The sequence below is a fragment of the Thamnophis elegans genome, chromosome 3, assembly GCF_009769535.1.
Source record: "Thamnophis elegans isolate rThaEle1 chromosome 3, rThaEle1.pri, whole genome shotgun sequence".
In the NCBI taxonomy this organism is placed as follows: Eukaryota; Metazoa; Chordata; class Lepidosauria; order Squamata; family Colubridae; genus Thamnophis; species Thamnophis elegans.
Genome location: NC_045543.1, coordinates 67,434,856 through 67,455,406, shown reverse-complemented (window position 1 = coordinate 67,455,406; position 20,551 = coordinate 67,434,856). Strand labels below are relative to the sequence as shown.

The 20,551-nt window shown below is 39.2% G+C and overlaps 1 protein-coding gene across 2 annotated transcripts in view; it reads right to left on the bottom strand.

Annotated features, from left to right (window-relative positions):
- MLLT3 (MLLT3 super elongation complex subunit) overlaps positions 1-20,551 on the bottom strand; it is a 133,148-nt gene that overhangs the window by 8,308 nt on the left and 104,289 nt on the right. For both annotated transcript variants that reach the window (XM_032214170.1, XM_032214171.1), the window contains exons 7-9: positions 11,487-11,565; positions 7,529-7,661; positions 788-884 (exon numbers count right to left, since the gene is read on the bottom strand). In XM_032214170.1, coding sequence (XP_032070061.1) covers positions 788-884; positions 7,529-7,661; positions 11,487-11,565 — 309 coding nt within the window. The remainder of the gene's footprint in view (positions 1-787; positions 885-7,528; positions 7,662-11,486; positions 11,566-20,551) is intronic.

Here is a 20,551-nt window from a genome sequence, read left to right as displayed (position 1 = left end):
AGATTGTTGTTAACTAAATTGATTCATGTATACATATATGCCATTACTTGAAAAAGTGTCATTTGCTGACTTGGTTATTTTAAAAAGTAATGATTTGAGCTAATTTTCAATGAAATTAGAAGTATGACTGATTTGTAATAATTGAAACACAGATGATTTCATACCATGTTTACTCTAAGAACAGATAGTCCTTGATTTACAACTATTCATTTAGCAACTGTTCAAAGTTACAACAGCACTGAAAAAAGTGACTTACAACTAATACTTGCATTTACAACCATCCTATAGCATCCCCATAGTCACTGAGCAAAATTTTGGTGCTTGGCAACCAATATGTATATATGACACTGATTTATTACAGTGTCCCAGGATCATGTGAACACCATATGAGACCTTTCCAGCTGTCTTTTGACAGCAACGTCACTAGGGGAAGCCAGATTTGTTTAATAAATGCACAGTTTACTTAACAACTGCAGAGATTCGCTTAACAATTGTGACAAAAATGATCGTAAAATTGGTGCTACTCACTTATAGGGGAAATAAATATTATGCACCTCAAAGTAAAACATAAATGTATCTTTACACATATCTTTAGAAGGATTTTTCCCCCAGAAAATATTTTAGGCTATAACAGCACAAAGCAAATTCAGTAAGATCTTCACAAAGTGAAAAGATTCAGGACTAATTAACACTAATCATTTATAAAACTAAAGAAGGCTCACAAAGTTGGGAAAATAAAAAAGTTTACTGGAAAAATTTGGTATGTGCTCATACTAAAACACAATACCTGGTTATTGTTGGTTTTTAATAAAGGTGGAGGATCGTGGTGTAGAGGTGAAGATGCAGAACTGCTATCACTGTCACTTCCATCACTTAAACTAACCCTGAGCAAAAATAAAAGTGGTAGAGGAATGAAAAGGTAAGAAGCAGGTAGATTTTGGTCAATACATGAATGAAAAATTCAAGTGTTTATAACTTATTACAGATTATAACCATCCTATATTATATTTTTAAGAGCTCTCTACATCGTATCCTTCATGGCTAGAATTTTACATTGCTGACAGCATATTAAGACAGCAGTCCACAACTTTTGCAGCTTAGAGGCCCGGCGAAAGGGGAATGACCATTGGCTTACCTGAATGGTCATTCTCTAGGTGCTGCGGGAGTGTCCAAGCATGGATTAACTTCAGCTTGCTGCCCAAGGACTGAGTTTAAATCTTTAATGTAGCCACACCTCCTGCTCCCTTTGGAGTTCAGTTTGAAAAATGAGGAGATGTAATTTGGAAGGATGTTGCAAGAAGGTGGATTATGTCCTCAGAGGTGATAACACAGTTCCACTAGACTACCCCAGGGCGGGGTTGGACACACTCGCAGCACCTACAGAATGTCAGGTAAGCCAATGGTCATTCTCCTAGGTGCTGCTTGGAGTGTTCAAGCATGGGACATACCGAAGCTATGTAGTCCCAGGGTGGGAAGAAGAAAGGTCCCGTTGTTCTGGAGCAGCGAGAACTCGCTGTAAAACTCTTCTCCCAAAAGAGGCCTCAGCAGCTGCAAAGGAGTCCAACTTATAGTTACGAATAAATGGACATGGCGAGGACCAAGTTGCTGCCCTGCATATCTCCTCAATGGGCGCTTGCATTGCCCAAGCAGCTGAGGTCGCAGCACTCCTCGTGGAATGAGCGGTTATGTGAGGAGGAACCGGCTGGCCTGATGTTTGTAGGCCAGCTTTATGCAGGTGCAGAGCCAACGTCCAATAGTCAAAGAGGTAACCTTCCTGCCCATTGAAGAGGGCTGAAAAGATACAAAGAAGGATTTAGACCTGTGGAAAGAAGCTGTTCTTTTCCTGTATACGCGTACCACCTGGCGCACGTCCAGCTTGTGCCAAACACGTTCCCTGGGGTGCCTGGGATGTGGGCAAAAATCAGGGAGAATCACTTCCTGAGACCTGTGAAACAAGGTAATTTTTGGGAGGAAGGAGGGGTCAAGACAAAGAATGACCCTGTCCAGATGCACAATGCAGAGGTCCTCCCTCACTGATAAAGCCGCCAGTTCAGAAATTCTGCGGACCGAAGTGATGGCAACTAGAAAGGCAGTCTTAAATGATAAGTGTCGCAAGGAGATGGAATGAATAGGCTCGAATGGAGCCGAGGTCAACATCTGCAGAACGATCACCAGGTCCCAAGTCGGGTACCGGTGGACCGTCGGGGGACTTAGGTTGGTAGCTCCTTTCAGGAAGCTGCGTACCCTGGGATGTCTGCTGAGCAGTATAGTGTCATCTCTGGATAATATGGTGGCCAAGGTGGCCATCTGCCTCCACAGTGTGTTGGGGGCAAGACCCTTGTCCAGTCCGTCCTGGAGAAACTCAAGGATTTGCGGGATAGTTGCTATGGTGGCGACGATATGACGCAACTAACACCAAGATGCGAAAGCTGTCCAGGTTGCATCATAGATGTGCACTGTGGAAGGACATCTGGATGGTGCGGATGACCTTGTCCGAGAAATTGTCCTGCCTCAGGAGGTCCCCCTCAAGTGCCAGATGGCCAACTGGAGCCACTGAGGATTCGGGTGAAGAATGGCCCCCGGCTGAGGGAGATCTGCTCCTGAGGAATGCGCCAGTGTTTGGTCACTGATAGATTGACAAAGTCGACGAACCAGGATCGCCTTGGCCAATGTGGTGCAATCAGTAGCACCTCCGCTCCCTCCAACAGGATGTTCTTGATCCACCTGGGGAATGAGGTTGAGAGGCGGGAAGGCATAAAGGAGGCCGGGAGGCCAGCGACATCAAAGGGCGTCCGTCCCTTCCTCTCCAGGCACTGGAACCGCGAGAACGGGGGGAGATGCATGTTTGTTGGACTGGCAAACAGGTCTACCGTTGGAAGACCGAATCTTTGGGATAGTTGGTAAAAGAGAGACAGATGGAGCCGCCACTCCAAATTGCTGATTGTAGTTCTGCTCAGCCAGTCTGCAGTTACTTTCTTTTCCCCCGAGATGTGATCCGCCTTCAGTGACTCGAGGTGGTGTTTGGCCCAACGCCCGAGTGCTTCCACCTCCAACATTAGGGCCGTTGATCGAGTCCTGCCCTGATGGTTTATGTACGCCTTGGTGGCAATGTTGTTCGTCAATATTAGGACGTGCGTGCCTTTGAAGTGCGATGGAGGCTGACCTGGCTGTCCTGACCTGTCGCACAAGAGAGGTTATACTGTCTGCTCGCTGTTGTGTGAGGTAAACTTTGCAAGTGATGGAGTCGATCACTGTGTTTAGGCCATACCAAACCGTGTTCCGAACCCAAGAGTCCGTCATTGTCTCCTCCCATTTGCTGGCATACAGCTGGAGCCTGCCCCCAATTGGAGAGGGCTGATGATGGTCACTTAGTCTGTTGAAAGGAACGGTTTGAAAAAAAAACCTCGGAACGTTCTGCGGTTTCCCTGCTGTCAATTCTTATCCCTGAATGAGGACCTCTCATGGGAGTGGTTCTGTGATTTGTTGTAAGGCCTGGTGTATCCCCCAGAGGTAGCAGGGGCGTCTGCATTACGAAAGGGCTGTCTGCGAAAAAAGGAATGACCCTTACGGTCTGGCTTCTTGGTGACAATTAGTACTGAGTCCAAGGCCTCCCCAAACAGCTTGCCGTCCTTGAAGGGGGCTGAAGCTAGCTTCCATTTTGCCTTCATGTCCGCCTGCCAGTGATGGAGCCATAGCAGGCGACGTGAGGTGATATTGGAGGCAAGAGCCCTAGATGAGAATTTGGTGGCATTAAGGGAGGCGTCGGCTGAATACTCTACCTCTGTGATTATTTTGTTTACATCCTGGCGAGATCTAGTGTCGCTAGCTGGGAGATTGGCTAATAACTTACGCAGCCAAAACAAGGCTGCCCTGTTGAAATAGGAAGAAGAAGAGGAGGCTTTCATGGCCTACGCAGTGGCCATATGAGTCTTATGACAGGCCTTCTCTGCCTTCTTGTCCTCAGCCTTGAGTCCTTCCAGCAGATCCGCTGGAAGAACCGAGTTCGAGGTCAGGGCCACTATGGGATTATCCACCTGGGGGAGCTTCAAGAGATCCTCCATTCCAGCCTCCATGCAGTAGAGCTTTTTATCCACTCCACTGGGGTTAGCCATTGACCCTGGCTGAGCCCATTGGTGCTGGACAACATCCAGGAAGAGTTGGGGTGCTGGAACCAGATCTTGGGGAGGGGTGGTTTCCTTGAAGAAGCCCGCTGCTGGATCCTGAGATCCGGCAGGTGTCTTATTGTCCTGGTCTGAGGAAGTCTTATCCAACTGAGCGGGAAGTCCCATCTGAATAGATGAGGCCCTAGCCTTGGTGAGGGTGGCCCGGAACATAGAGGGCTTGAACAAGCCCAAGAATGCAGGAACATCAGGGGCCTTATTCTTGTCTTCCAACAAGTCCAGTGCCTCCTAAATGCCCTCCTCAGTGTCAGATGCTTCGCTGACGGCCAAGGAGGCAGGCGGAGAGACCCTGCCCAATTGTGCCTGAGAGTCAGGGACCTTTGCCTTGGCTCTAGCACAGCCTGGGAGAGGCAATGTGAGGCTCAGTTGCTGGATGCTATATGCAATCCCTGAGATATAGCCTTTGCAACCACCTCCCTCATTGCTGGTGACAGTTCAGGAGTGGGATCCTGATTCTGGGGCGATGCTCTAGGGCCTGGCCCAGAGGTAGGAATTCCCTCCTCCTCCAGCAGGAAACAAGCTTCATCCCTGTACTCCTCTTCTAGGGATGAGGCCAGAGAATTGGGAGATGCCCTAGAGGGGTTTGGGGAGAATGCAAAATCCTCCTCATCCACTACCGATAGAACCTCCTCTGGAGGGGGATCTACAATGGAAGGGACAGGAGGATCATCAGCAGATAGAGGGAGCTCCTTGTCAAACCCCTGGTTTCCCTAAGCCCTCTGAAATTGCTTTTCTCTCTCTGTCGTCTCTCTGCCAGTCTCTCCTCAGCCTTAGACACCCTTTGTCACCTGGGCTGCTTGCCCTTTGTAGGACATGCTGCACTAACACCTTTGGCCACAGGATTGGGTCTGCTGTGCTTATTGACGGGAGGTCCTGTCTGATCTTTGGCTTTGTCCACACTCTTGCTGGCCATGCTTGAACTTGCTAGCAGCCACTTGGATTAGATGAGAGGTGGCCCAGAGGAATTGGAGAGCAGAGTCAATGGGCCCAGACAGGGAATGCAGCAATGAGTTTTGGCGCCAAATTGGAAGTCCCAGGGTGCCTGCAGATCCATGCAGCTGAGAGAAAGCAGGGAATGGCCTGGGGAAGCCAAACTCCCTGCAGCCACTATTTTGAATCTTCCTGGGGAAGCCTGCCTGGAGACCTAGAGCAAGGCCACTCGATTAATACCCCTCCCAGTGGAAATCTGTGAAGGATCAGGCTGCGGCACTAATAAAATGGCTTGACTTTTAAAAGTGCACCTTTTTTACTGTTCAAAATGGCTACCACAAGCTTAGAATGGCACCGGGGCTGCTGTTGGCAATCTGGAGAGCCCAGAAGAGCCTCTGGGGCTAAATAGAGTCGTCCGACAGCTTTTCCAGGGGTCCTGACCTCCTACCTTGCCCCTGAGCTCGCTAGTGGCCGCTGGCGAACCTCCCGGTGCAGCCTCAACAGCATGTTAGCACGTAAGGCTGATTAGCTCCAAGCTGCCTGATCCGTGCATGAGGGAAGTGAAGAAATAAGGAGAAATGCTTTCCAACAAAAATATAACAAAACCTAAGGCTATCTAACACTACACAGTGAAACAAAAATAATAAAAGGCTATACTAAACTAATTTGGAGAGTCCAGCTTGCTCTCCAAGGACTGGATCTCCTCAATGTATCCTTTTAGGATGACTGAGTTTTTCAAACTGAACTCCAAAGCGAGCAGGAGGCGTGGCTACACTAAAGATTTAAACTCAGTACTTGGGCACCCATGCTTGGACACTCCAGGCACTTGTCCGCTGCTTATGCAAATGGAGTTTTGCGTGTGAGCATGAGCACCTGTCACTTGTATAAGTAGAGTTGCATGTGCTTCCACTAGCCCACTTGTGTGGCCCGGTTCCGAATGGGCTGCAGCCCAGCAGCCGGCTACAGCTCAGAGGTTGGGGACCCCTGATTTAAGAAACAAACAAATAAATATTGTATTATGATGGAGAGACAATGGTGGAAGAAGTGTATTGGAAGAATCTCAAAAATAGTATTTTCAAACCAGGGAATATGAAAATAGCAAGTGCAGTTTAACGTACCTTTGTAAACCAAGTGGGACAAAAAATATTAATTTCACAGATCTTTGGCCATTTATGTCTTAACTTTGAACTACTGCTTTGGAAGGAATCAAAATTAAAAACTTCTTGAAAAATGTGCTCCAAGTCAAGGGGTTCCCACTGCTGCCCTAGGTAATTTATTTCACAGTAAAACCATTTTATTGGTTAGGAAGTCACCGTCTACTCCAGGGCTGTCAAACTCCCAGCCCTGGATGCATCACATGCTGGCCATGCCCAGCCCTGGTTTAGCGAAGAGGGTGGGGGAATGCTGATACATCATATGACGCTGCTGTAACGACATGAGTTTGACACCCCTGATCTACTTACGCCTTCAAATAAGTCTATTTCCATAACTCAAGACCATTGTTACATGTCCTGTGACCCTGGGATGACAGAAAATTGGTCATAGCCTTCTTATACGACATCCCATATTTGAACATGACTATGCTGCCCTTTAGTTGTTTTTTTCTGAAAGCTAAAACTTTCTTCAGTCTCTCCACAAAGAACTTAATTTGCAGTCCCCCTGTTGATCCTCGCTGTCCTTTCTTTACATCTGTCCTAATTTATCTGAATTGTACCGAAATTGCAGAACAGAGAACTGTTCACTGTAGTAGTGAAGTGGAGAACAGAATGGAACTATCACATCTCATGAAATAGAAATTACATTTCAGTTAATGCAGTTCAAAACCATGTTTGTCTTTTTTTTGCAGTCACATTATACTTAATGTTTAAGTATAGCTGTAAAGTTTTCCACAAGTACTTTTACAAAGCCAGATGTTTCCATCCTATAACTGATAATTTAATGTCCTTTCCTAAGATAACAGCTTCCAATTAGCCTTTGTTACAGTTCGGCTATGTTCAACTCATTTCCCTTATTTCTGAAATTCACTGTATATGGCCTAAAGAATTAAAAGCACAATATACATATAGTGTGAAAATGAGAGTGAGATAGAGAGGAGAGAGAAGAGAGAGAGAGAGAGAGAGAGAGAGAGGGAGGGAGGGAAGGAGGGAGGGAGATGGAGCACTTGACTATAGAGTGCAGGAGACCTTACTCTTCTTTCTTGGCATGCTGAGCTTTTAAAACAACTTCCCAGATTCTTTCTTAAAATGTTTAAAATTTCCTTAAATCCCTGCATATTGTTTTCTTTTCTAGCATGCAGTGTTTTAATGAATCAAATAAATATTTCTGGCTTATCTCAAAATCTAAAATAAATCTCTTTACTATCTTTCGCATGTCTTAGGCTGTCAAATTATCTGGAATTTATTTTTCTAATTCCTAACCTGCGCACTCTACTTCCTCCGTGAGTATTTATAGGTCTTTCCATCTCAGAGTCATTGTCATTCTCATCTGCTTCATCAGATTCATCTTCATTATCATCAGAATGCAGATCTTTCATTATAGACCTCAAAGGACCTAGTGAATAAAAACAAAAAGGGACACAGTTCAACAATAGGAATTCACATGAAGCCTATTTATGGTTAGCTTCATAATAAAACAAGTTCTAACAAAATTTTTAAGAAAGGCGAAAGAAGGATCTGATCATTAAACAAAAGATGCACTGCTTGGGGGAGCTTATGAAGCAAATGCTTAAACAAAAGTAAATTTATTCAAGGACCAGTTGACTTAAAACAGGATTATTTCTGTCAACAAGGAGATTAGTGTTTTAAGTGTTTGCAGAATAAGCCCCTTGGAATGTTAAGTAAAGCAACTTGGCATTCTACAGAACCAAATGGATCTTTAAAACAAAACAAAGCAAAATAAGATGCTATAAAAGACCCTTAAAGGTATCTTATACTGGAAAAATCTAAAGAGGCCACAGTAACAGTACATTTTGCTAGACTAATCCGTGTATTGAAAGTCATAGTCTAATAAATCACTGTGATTACAAGTTGCTCTAGCCAAGGCATTCTTTGTCTGCCTGTTTTTGATCTACTTAGAATATAGCTGTCTTCTTTAGTCTAAGGTCAATATCAGGTCAAGCCAGCTTTTTGCATGCTCATATGTATAAAGTGTGTCAATTCCAATAGAAGAGACCTATTTTTATCCAAGAATTGGATAGAGATCCTAAGCCTCCTACACTAATAAAGTTGTATTAAATAAAAGTTCTACAATTAGATACTTAAAATGTTACCATATTTTAATAACATTACAGACATTTACTAGAAGTATTAGTTTCCAGAAGGAAATAAAAATATTTAATCTGCCCAGAGGTTGGGAAGCAAGAAGAAAAAAACCTTTGAGCTAATTTCTGAGCTAAAGCTCTAAAAAATAATTCTGCCACTAAAAAATAGAGCAACAGCTTTACAGAATAGTTTAATTCTTAACATCATCATTAGTGGTATTGTTAATTACAATGTGATATGCTGCTCTATGCCAAAATAAAGATTGGCTGTTGTTAAATTACTAATTGCTTTATTAATTAATTCAGAAAGGCAAAAGACCTATGTGGTCTGAAGAGAAACGGATTAATTTATACCTTTCAAGATAGCTAAAATAAAGAACAACAAAGACAAATTTTAAATACATAAAATAATTTACAATTTTCTGCATGATCATAATAATTATTAAAATATAGACAGGATAAATTCCAGTTATGTGTGTGCTTGGTATTAAACAGGAATTATAGCCCAAACTGACTGCAATTATTCATTAAGAAAGTATTAAAAACTGCATGCTACCTTCCAAAACTAGGTTTTTTTAAATGTGGCTTATAAAAGAACTTGTTTTTGGTAACCCAAATAAACCCATGTTTTAATGGCATGTATCATAGTCATTAGCCAACTTTATACTTTGCCGTAAACCATAGTTTTTTGTGCTTGTTTAGCACACCGTGTCAATCCAGCCACTGTGGCTAAACCACAAAAAGTTGTTTAACAAATAATGATTAAAACAAATGGTGGCTTAGTGCAATGGAGCAAGAGTTTTCAAGTAACAGTACTAACAGTTTAAAGTAATCTTGATTTCATTCATTTCCAAGGGTGTTTCTGCTTAAAAGAAAAATTGGTTGTTTTGTTTTGTTTTGTCTCCATGTGGTTATTTCTTCATTTATATCTCATCTTTATTCTTATAATTTTCAATAAGTTGGCAATGAACATACTTAATATCTTCCTCCTATTTTCCTCATAATAACGATCCTCTGCCAATTGAACCCTTTTTAAATCGCTTGTTGTTTATACCAGAATAAATAGGATAGTAGAGTAAAAGACAGAGAATTAGAGAAGATCACAAAGTATCAAGATTTGAAAAGTTGAAGGATTATGGCATAAATCTGTGTGTTGACAAAATTTCTATCAATTATAAAAGGTCACATTGCTTGGATCCATATGTATACTCTGCTGATACATTATGGCATCATAGAGCCTCGGGAAGAAGTTGATGCACGTGACTGCTAACGACAGCTAAAATACAGGCTTCATATTGTTATGTACATAATAATACAATTACAATACTGTCATGGAAGTTATATATGTTTCGAATGTTCCCTGAAAAGCAGTAATCAGTTGGCAAAGGAAGAATTTTCTTATAATCAGGAAAAAATATGTGTGAAGAAATTTAGAAATATCAACTGATGAAAGAACTGGAAAAAAGCATTTTTACTTAATTTTTTAAAAAACTAGATTCATAACATTGTGCTATTTACCATTAAGAATAACACAATGGGAACTCCCTCAACTATTTAAATATAAACTACAATATGTTTTTGCATATCTAAATATGAAAAAAACATATGTTTTTGCATACAGTATGTAAATCCTAACTTCTTGATAACTCCAAAGTCAAAATTTAAAAAAGGTTTAAAATATATTTGTTTCCTTTTGTAAAAAAAAAAAGAGTATTTTAACATTACAAGTTTTAGGTTCTTTGGTTTACTCATTTCTGCAAATTTAAGACAGATAGATCTTGGAGGACTACTTTTTTAAAATGTATCATGCAAAATTCATCTTAATTCCAATTATACCACTGTTCCGTGGGCTGCACTGGCTGCAGGTTTGCTTCTGGGTGCAATTCAAGGTGTTGGTTATTACCTTTTAAAGTCCTGAATGGCATGGGTCAAGGTTACTTGAGGAACTATCTCACCCCAATGGGACTGGCCCACTCCACCAGCACCAGCAGAGGAGGCATCCTGCGGACCCTGTCAGTCAAGGAGTTTTGGCTGGCAGGGTCCAGGAGAAGGCCTTCTATTCTGTAGTTCTTGCCTGTTGGAACATCTTATCCCCTAAGGTGAGATTGGCTTCCACCTTTCTGACCTTCCTTAAGGGCTTGGTGAGCAAATGGCCTGGCACCCCAACAGGGGAGTATCACACTAGAGGTGGTTGATAAATTAACAGGCTTTTAATGCTGATAAGCTACCCAAAGTCACTTTGAAATGAGATGGGCCACAAATAAACCAAATAAATAAATAAATAAAGTACTTTTTAAGTTCAAAAAAATGTGTTTATGCAGCTAAGCTGCTACCATCTTCTATTGGGACATAGCCTAATCCAAAGTAACTAGAAATACAGTTGATTGATTTCTGAAGAAAGGTACAATGCTGACTAAAATTTAACTACTTTAGATGTTAACAAGTTAAACTTAATGATCTAGGAATTGCCACAGCACTGTGATGCTAGGATCAGCCTAGGAGTGGGGAGAATGTAATTCAAATACCTACTGAGCTATCAAGCTCTTGCAGGTAGTCCTGGACTCACTATCGTCAATTGGGATCAGAATTTCCTTTGCTAAGCCAGATGGTTAAGTGAGTTGTACTTGATTTTACAACCCTTTTTGGTAGGGGAATTACTGCAGTTAATAGGTGAATCATGCAATCGTTGTGTGAATTCAGCTTTCATTCCACAGACTTTGCTTATCAGAAGCTGACTGGGAAAATTGCAAATAGTGAGCATATGACCCCAGATGCTACAACTATTGTAACTACATACCCGTTGCTGAGCCCTCAAATTTTGATCCAATGACCACAAGGATGCCACGACAGTCCTCTAAGTGCAAGAGCTGGTTGTAAGTCACCTTTTTCAGTGTTGTTGTAAATTTGAATGGTGACTAATGAATGCTTCTAAGTCAAGGGCTACCTGTCTTATGATTCATTATCAGTTCAACATGTTTTGCATGAATAAAATGAGAGGATAAAGGTTCTTAGAGCTATCCCTAGTAGGATGATAATCCATCTTTAAAAATAAAAATGCCATCCTTTTGCCTGCATGCCCAAGCACATGACCCCCACCCTTCCTTTTTTAATGTTACCTTGCTGTCGGCTGTTCTGAGATGGTATGAAACTGGAGCTAGAGCTGGAACTTGAACTTGCGGGGCTGGGTTGCTCAGACTTGGAAAGGAGAGAATGTGGCAGAGTCAAGAGAAAATAAAAAACACAAAATTAGTTCATCTGCTTGCTCAAAAAACAAACAAAAACAAAATACAAAGATACAGTAAATGGTCACATTTACTTTGCAATAAATGGAAGGAAGAACACACTTTCCCGTGATTACACAAAGGAATAAGACATTATCCACAATGGGCAAACTTTCTTTTTCATCCCATATACTCTAGGTGGAAGACCCATTAGTGGTTTTGAAGGCAATAGGCATACCATTAAGAGTCAAAACAGAACAACTATGCACACATAAGTTGCAAACTCATTTCATGAATGCCTACAGAGGTCCCATGTACAAAGGTATTTCCTATACCCGTGATGGTGAACCTATGACACGCGTACCAGAGATGGCATGCAGAGCCCTGTCTGTGGGCATGCACAACATTGCCAGCTGTTCTTTTGGTTTCTGGCCAGCTGGTCTTCACAGGTGCCGGAGCATGGAAAATGGCCAAAAACCAGGCTATTTTCCAGGCCGTTTTGTCTCATTTTTTGTCCCATTTTCAGGTTGTTTTTTTGTACCAGAAAACGGCCTGAAAAACAGCATGAAAAAGGCATGGAAAACACCCAAAAAACAGGTATGTGTGTGCTGGCTAGCTGGTCTTCGGGTTTCCAGAGCTCCGGCACACGCACATACACACTCATTCTGGTTTGAGCATTCAGTACCGAAAAGGTTCACCATCACTATCCTATACAATAGTCCAGCAATAAATTGTGAATAGGCCCAATTTTGGTTAACCTTTTAATAAAATGATTAGTGAATTTGATTTAGTAAGGCCATCTGAGCCTATAAATTGGACCTTCCAGCTATATTTGCTGAAAATCCTCCAGATATCCTGCCAAACTATCTGGATAATACCCAGTGGAAGAAAGCTGTTAAAAATGTAGAATGATTATAGACAGAACTGTAGAACGAATGAGAAACTATGACACAGAAAAAGGCCTATATTTTCCTTAAGCTTGTATATTAAGAACATTACTCCCACAGCTGTCAAACAACTTTATAATAATCTGAAAAGATTGTGTATGAAGATGCTTAATTTAAACAAGGAAAAGGCTAGGGAATAGAAGCAGGACCCATAACAAGTAATTGCAGCAATTTTTTGTTTCTCAAGAAAAATGCTCATGATGCTGTAAGGTTTCTGGAATACATGAAAGAATTTTAGAAGGAAAAATCTGCAGAATGTTTTGTGATCTTTACTGGTTGTGCTAGGGTTAAGGCTGTGTGTGTCTGTGACCTGCTTCCAATCAGAGTAGAGAATAAAGATCGGAGAAGGTAAAGGACCTGATTGACCACTATGAAAATAGCTTTAAAATTGTTTAATACCAAATAGGTGGTATGAGGATAATTATTACATATTGTAGGAATATTTATTGCATTACATTGTATCGTGGGTATCTATGACAGCATAATAGCACTACACAATTCCACTGTGTATAATCATATATGCCAATCTGCCAAACTGTTAATTTTGAGAATAAACAATATTGTGGAAAGTGAGGAAAAGAGAGGTAACAAGTAAAAGAACATAAAGGTAAGAGATAACAGAAAGAAAATGAGTCTAATTAAATTTTCATTATAGCCTCTATATTTTTCTATGCTTACGAACTACGCTTGCTTTTACTACATTCAAGCACTTATTTTTGTTCTTTAAGATTCTCACTTCCTCTCTCCTTCTGAGGAGTTCATCAACTCTATCCAGTTCCAAGTCCTCTTTTTCCTCTCAAACCCTTCATTCCCTTTTCATGTATTTATTTGCTTCTTTTCTCCTGGTCTTTTTCCACTTTTCTTTTCACATCCATTTAGAACTCCTTCATTCTTGAACCTATCTCTTGTTCCACCACACATTTCTTAGGCACTCAAAATTGCATTCAACTTATTCCTCAGCTGCCCTTGCTCACCACAATCCATGGCACATATTTGCTTGCTATGACCCTGCCTTCCTATGGCCTCTCCTGGTCCTCCCAAAGCCCCCTGAATTACCGAATTACTTCTCCTAATTAACTATTCATGACAGGTCAGTTGGTCTGGCATGTGATGGCAGTGCAAAGTGGCAGTGGCAATCAGGCCGCAGGACCCTTGGGGAAGCTGAGAATTTTGAAGGTCAGGTGACCAGCGGTGATAGGAGTGGGAGCTGGTTCTTCAGCTGCCACTTAGTCGGCTATGTGGTACATTCCCCACTTAGGCAGCTCTTCTCTGTTTTTTATGTAAACGAAGTTAGGGCAGGACTGACATTGTGCTGGAGATCTCAGGGCAGACAAGTTTAATGGATATCTTGTATGGTGGCATGCAGACTGCAAATATCAGGACTGGCAGAAACTTTTTAATAAGTGGGTGGCAGGTGCATGGGGTAGGTTGGGTTGGAGCTGCCTGCTGCCCTCAAGTAAGAAATAAGGGTAGGGTGGTAGAGGTCTCTGCCTCACCGGCTCTCTGGGCAGCAGACACCCCCCCCCCTTGCTGGACCATGTGAAAGCAGGGTGGCATATCTGTTTGTGTGTTAAGAGTGAAAGAAGGTTTGAGAGTTGGTTATTGTGAGATGGAGGGCCTGCTTGCTCAAAAAGCAAATAGAAAAAAAATATGTGTAAAGTTGGAACCTGGAGATCAATGGATGCAGATGATGGATCAGTTACTTGTTTCCCTTGGTCTTAGTATTTATTTATTTATATTTCATATTTCTAAACCGCCCATCTCCCTGAAGTAGGGGCATTGAGTAGTGTACCATATAATATGACCAATAGATAAAAAATGTATAAAAATTAACATTAAAATTAAAAATTAAACTACGGTTAAAATTTTAGATAGAACAATGACAATTAAACATCAAAAGGAAAAATCAAATGACTATTTAATGTTGGATTATTACAAGTGTGTGTGTGGGAGCTCTCAAGACATTAGCCAGCCCTATATTTGCAGGGTCTTCTGTGGGCCCCCACCCCCATGCCAGGCCACAGGGTCAAGTTTTGACCCCTTTGTAGAAGATCAAGAGATTGAGGACTTTCCTCACCTCTGAGGTCAGGATGTTTCACAAAGTATTTACTGGCTGGATGCCCTTCCTGATACCTACATGGAGTTTGCAGCAATTACTTATTGCCCCCAGAGACAGAAATATCTGCCGCTACCTAGCATTGAACTCACAGTTTCCTGACTGTGAGGTGAGAGCTCCACCTCTAGGCCACCATGCTACTTATATAAGTCTAATAAATAAATGTTACCTAATAGGTTTTTTTTTTCTCCCACATCATATTCATTTGTACAAAATGCATTCCTGGTTCTTCCATTATCATAAATCACTAGATACACACTTATCAGCAATCTATGAATTCCTTTTATACGTATATAACTTTTAGATGACATTAATTCATATTTTTGACATCTATTTTAACTCTTTCAAGTACATATATTCCTTTACTTCCATGTACATATTCTTCATTCCATGAGAACACACAACTTTACTTATCTGTATATTACTAAAACTTTTCTGTCTGTAACCCATACACTTGATACACTTCACCATAAAGTAAATTTTTTTCAATAAAGGTACCTCAACTTACAGGGCTAACTCACAGAAGTTAGGGGCCCATTACTCCCAAGGATTTTCTCCCATTTCAGCATCGCTCCAATCAGCCGCAATCACATAATCCTTATTTTCTGCTCAAAAGATGTCACCTGATATATATTGCTTGAATAAGTTACAACTTTCCTCAAGCAATTATTAACTGAAAATAATTTAATAAATGAGTGATTTTATTTCTGCAGCAAAATGAAGGGCAAGAAATGTTTAACAAAAATAGGATATTTATTATTGGTACAAAATCAATAAAGAAATAAAACTTGATTCATGGACAATTTTTCTTTCTTTCACTGGTATGTCCATCAATAGAGTTTCCAAGAAATAGTTTAATATTGTTGAGTAAAGTGAGGTAGGAAAGGCTGCCAAGGTTCCTGGAGGCTGGTCTTTCTTGAGAGGTTCCTGATGCCTCCATCAGAAAGTCACAAAATAAAAATTATAATTGTAAGTCACACAGAGTCATTGATTGAATTGGGCAGTTATAGAAATTGACTGACTGACTGACTGACTGAATGAATGAATAAACAAAAAGGGAGATACCTATTGCTCACACTTATCAAAGGGTGGCAACCACGATGACTTGTAGAATTATCAAGAGAAGTGGAAAGAGTGAAGTTGCTACAAATCATCTGTTTTTAGGTTATACCCTGTTTCCCTGAAAATAAGACCTCCCCGGATAATAAGCCCAATTGGGATTTGAGCGCATGCGCTAAAATAAGCCTCCCCCAAAATATTGCAACACAGGAGCAGCCATGAGGTGACCACACTCGCCGCCTCCTTCACCCCAAAAATAATAAGACCTCCCCCAAAATAAGGCCAAGTGCTTATTTTGGAGGTCAAAAGAAAATAAGACCCTGTCTTATTTTGGGGGAAACACGGTAGTAAAATGAAAAGAGATGAGTTTGTGGTTTGATTATCTCTGGCCAATTGAAAACTGGTCTCCAATGCTCACCTTGTTCTGTATTGCAACCAGTTTTCTACAGGCTGGCTGTAGCTTCAAGTTACATTGAATGGTCCATTGAATGAACAATTTCAGTTCAACTTAACCGAGAAATACAAATAGTATATTTATAGCCATAAATCCTTCAATTAATTACATTCAAAGTTCCCTCCCCAAATAGCGCAATAGTAGTATGTGGCCTCTATTAAATTCAGTGCTAAGTTGCAGTTTCATGCATTGTGCTTACATAAGCTCAACAGTTGTTCATTTACCATAAATCAATCTATTGTTGCCCTTTGTAATGAGAAGGCAGATTTACAGCTTTTTAAAGGCTTGCTTCACAATCAAAAAGATTGTGAGGCAAGCTAATGGAACATCTCTCTTTTTCTGAGGGTGCCAAAGAAAGGAGGAGGGAGTAGAGTTAGCATCTGTTCCTCTCAGACAAATGACATCTGTAGTTCTCACAGCTGGGACTGAAAGAAGCAAGCAATTTCAACGTTTGTACATACATGGAGATTCATGTGTTCCTCACTTGCTTCACACAAAACACTTTTTGTATTGATTTGATGGCACGTGACCTCTGTGCAAAATCTATACATATAAACTGAACCTTACTCCAAATTATCAGCAAAAATATGTGAACCTTTGATATGTAGTTTGGGTTCTATATAAAAAGGATCAGTGATGTAGATCCTAATGTATGTGTTAAGTTAAAGAAGGAGAAGTATTTCCCAAGGGTAGATATTAGATAACTTTGCAAGCAATTTTTTTTCATATTTCCCTTCTTGTTTTGCAATTATTTCTAAAATGAATATGGAGAAAATGACTCAGAGAAGGCAACAGATAAGCACTCACATTAAAAATTCTAATTACTGTATACAAAGTCCAATGTGTAGTAAAACAGGAATATATAATATTTAGCCATAACATGTTCTTCCCCTAAAATTTAAATTTAAATTGCACAGAAAATTTTTCATAAATTCACAACTTTTAGAACCAAAATTATGGCTACCACAAGAGTGATAGCTTTATATAAGAAGCTAAAGTGAGAAACTGAAATATAATTTTTTTTAAATATTAGAAACTGTCATATGCAACACTTTTAATGTCTCACTGTTAGTTCTCTGGCTTTAGTATTTGTTGTTAGAAAGATAGAACTTCTGAACATTTTGAAGCAAGCAACTGTTTTCTCCTCATCTTCCCCAAAACAAGAAGCTGCCTGATCAAAAGAAATGGTCTTAGCATTTTAGAAAATTAAATTAAACTACAGGTTTGGTTTATTCATCAAAGTTAAAATTTCAATATTAAATGTAGAAGTATGTTTGAGTCATACATTTAAATGTATTGTTGGGTGAATAATTTTCTCTTCTTATCTGAAGAAGGCCCTAAAGAATCTAATAACTTTTTAACAAATAATTAATTCAATTTTTTGCAATCCTTGATTCAGAAGATAGAACACATTGGGAATACGCAGAGTTTTATTTTATTATTCTTCAAATTTTCAAATAGAAAGCAAACTGGTTTAAAATAAACATTGGACTTTCTTATAAAAGTTCTCCTATTTTGGAAAATTGGTCTTAAATTCAAGATAAACATGGCATATAATAAATAAATAATAAACAAATGAAATGGTATTTATTTATTTTATTTCAGAAAATGTATATGGTTGCTGAACTCACTCTCAATGACTCTGAGTGGGTTGTAAAGATAAAAACTCAATACAATAATGATATTAGAAATTATTCAAGAAAAAACAAGGGAAATATCTCCACAAAGGAAATACAGTATCTTCACAGTTTTAGCTATTTCTTGTTCTTTTATGGCACAAAGCCAGGCAAAGTATTATTTATTATTACTCTGCAACCCACTAGTATAATCTATATATTATCTACAGTTTTATGAGTGGCTCAAAATCACATACACTTTTATCAAAGTATGCATTTTATATTTTTAATATTTCTTTTGAGATCAAATATTCTATTCCATAGACAGAAATTTTTGCCACCCAGGAATACTGCGGTGGCAAAAAATATATATGAAATTCTCAGTCCAAAAGCATTCAAAGAAATACAGCAATAACTTATATTTTCTATACCTCAAATCACAAGAGTCTTCAAAAATCAGTTACAAGCAATGTTTTGATTAGCTCATACAGAAACACAGTTGGAAAATAATTTTGTTAGAAAATATTGAAGCAAAGTATGGAAGAAAGAGTATAAAAGCATCCATGCGGATTCAAATCAAACAATCATCTAGTCCAGCAGATGCCTAAAATTCATAAAAGGGACAACGATTATAAGTACCATTATATTTACAGTATGCTCCCCAGGAACTGATTTTTTAGACGTTTATCATTTCTGTTACTACTATACTCCATTTCCAACTCGTTATCATTTTGCTTATTCCTTTGTAAATTACTTCTTAAACAATACAACTATAATTACTACACTACAACCATCCCCTTTAACCTTATGCTTTCCACACTCAAAGGGAACACAACTATACCAGTAGAGTTAGTAATCTTATTGCCTATTCCAAGATGTGTTTTCATTAATCAATATTATTACTAATATACGTAGGCTGTATGTCATTAATTTACCTCAATTGAAACAGCACAATAGCAAAGCTTAAACATCATCAGATTCCAAAATCACTTTACATCACACAGCATAAAATAGTTCTTGATCTAGTTTAGATATGAAGCTTGCACTATTGTTGATGTTGGTACATATTTAGCCAATCAGCTGTGACATAAATACAAAGCATTCAAAAGGAAGAAAAGCAGTACAATCACACAAAATAATTAAAATGTCGAGGTAATTTTGAACAATGAAACTTTTTAAATTTCTAAATTTTGGATGTATGCAGATTTTATGATTAAGTGAAGGAATAAAGAAAAATAGATAAATAAAATGTTATGACAAGCAGAACACTGCTGTAGTCAAGTATATCTACATATCCCAGAACTGTCAAGGATATTTACATTTCCCAGTAATTTTCATTAGGAACATTCAGAGGAAACATTGAGTGGGAAGGGTATGTTTCAGCTTTAATGATTAGTAATGTATACAGATGCAGTAGTGAAACAGTTGGCATAGTTCCACTATCACAGAAAGGTTGGGCTTTATGAGAAAAGCAACCAAGTCATTAACAAACATGGGATTCCTTGTAATCTGAATGTTAGCAATTAAGATGAATTAAACTGCTTCATCAAAGGCTTTGTCACTGGATCTTCCAGTAACACCTTCTAGGAAATTTTAAATAAAAATGATTAAACAATACCTCAGTAATTTTAACCTAGCCCGACTCTAGACTGACTGTCAATCATTTGAACTGTAATTTGAAAGGATACTCAGTAGAAGGGAAAAGAGCTTCTTTTAACCAATATATTTTGCCTAAATAGATGTGAGCTTATTTCAATATGTAGAAGTAGTCCTTGACTTACAACCGTTCATGTAGTACTCTCAGAAGTTACAATGGCATTGAAAAAGTGACTTATGACCATTTTTCACATAAATGTTGCAACATCACCATGGACACATGATCAAAACGCAGGTGCTTGGCAACTGACTCATATTCATGACTGTTCCTGTGTCCTAAGGTCATGTGATCTCTTTTTGTGACCTTCTGACAATCAAAGTTAATGTGAAAACCAGATTCACTTAACAACTCTTATTAATTTAAAAACTGCAGTGATTCACTTAACAATTGTGGCAAGAAAGGTCATAAAATGGGGCAAAATTCAATTAACAACTGTCTCTTTTAGCAACAAAATATTGGGGCTCAATTGTAGCCACAAGTTGAGGACTACCTGTATTGGTGATCTCTCTACACCTCAGCAAAATAGAAGATATGTAAGAAGTGTTATTCTTCACTGAACAGTGCCCAAGAATAATCAATATTTTGGAAATGTAAACAACTATAATATAATACGAACTGACATCCTAAATATTTCAGCATATTTAGAATGAAGTGAACCCAAACAACTATGGTTTATCTTAAACGCCACTCTTGAGATTAAAAAAGATACAAAATTAGATTCAAAATGTCCACTAGTTCCTTATTATACTTTATCCATTGTTAATTTGGGTATGTCAATAGTTGTCTTCTATAATATTAAGGTATTAGTAATGTTTCATAATTCTCAATTCTCCTAAAATGTTTTCAACCAAATAGTGGAGAATTCTTTAAATCCTTTCTCAGATTTTCAATATATTTGAAAGGTAACAAACATCAATATTTTATTTTTTCACAATAAAAGATCTTTGTTCCATCCAATTTATCTTATGATATAATAACAGCAAATTGTCCCTTTATCAAAATTTTAACAACCTAATGAATTCCATTGTAAGGGTTTTTGCAAAACATATCCATATGTTTAAAGAACCTGGGGAGATAGATAAGATTGATTGTAGCATGAGCACTTCATCTG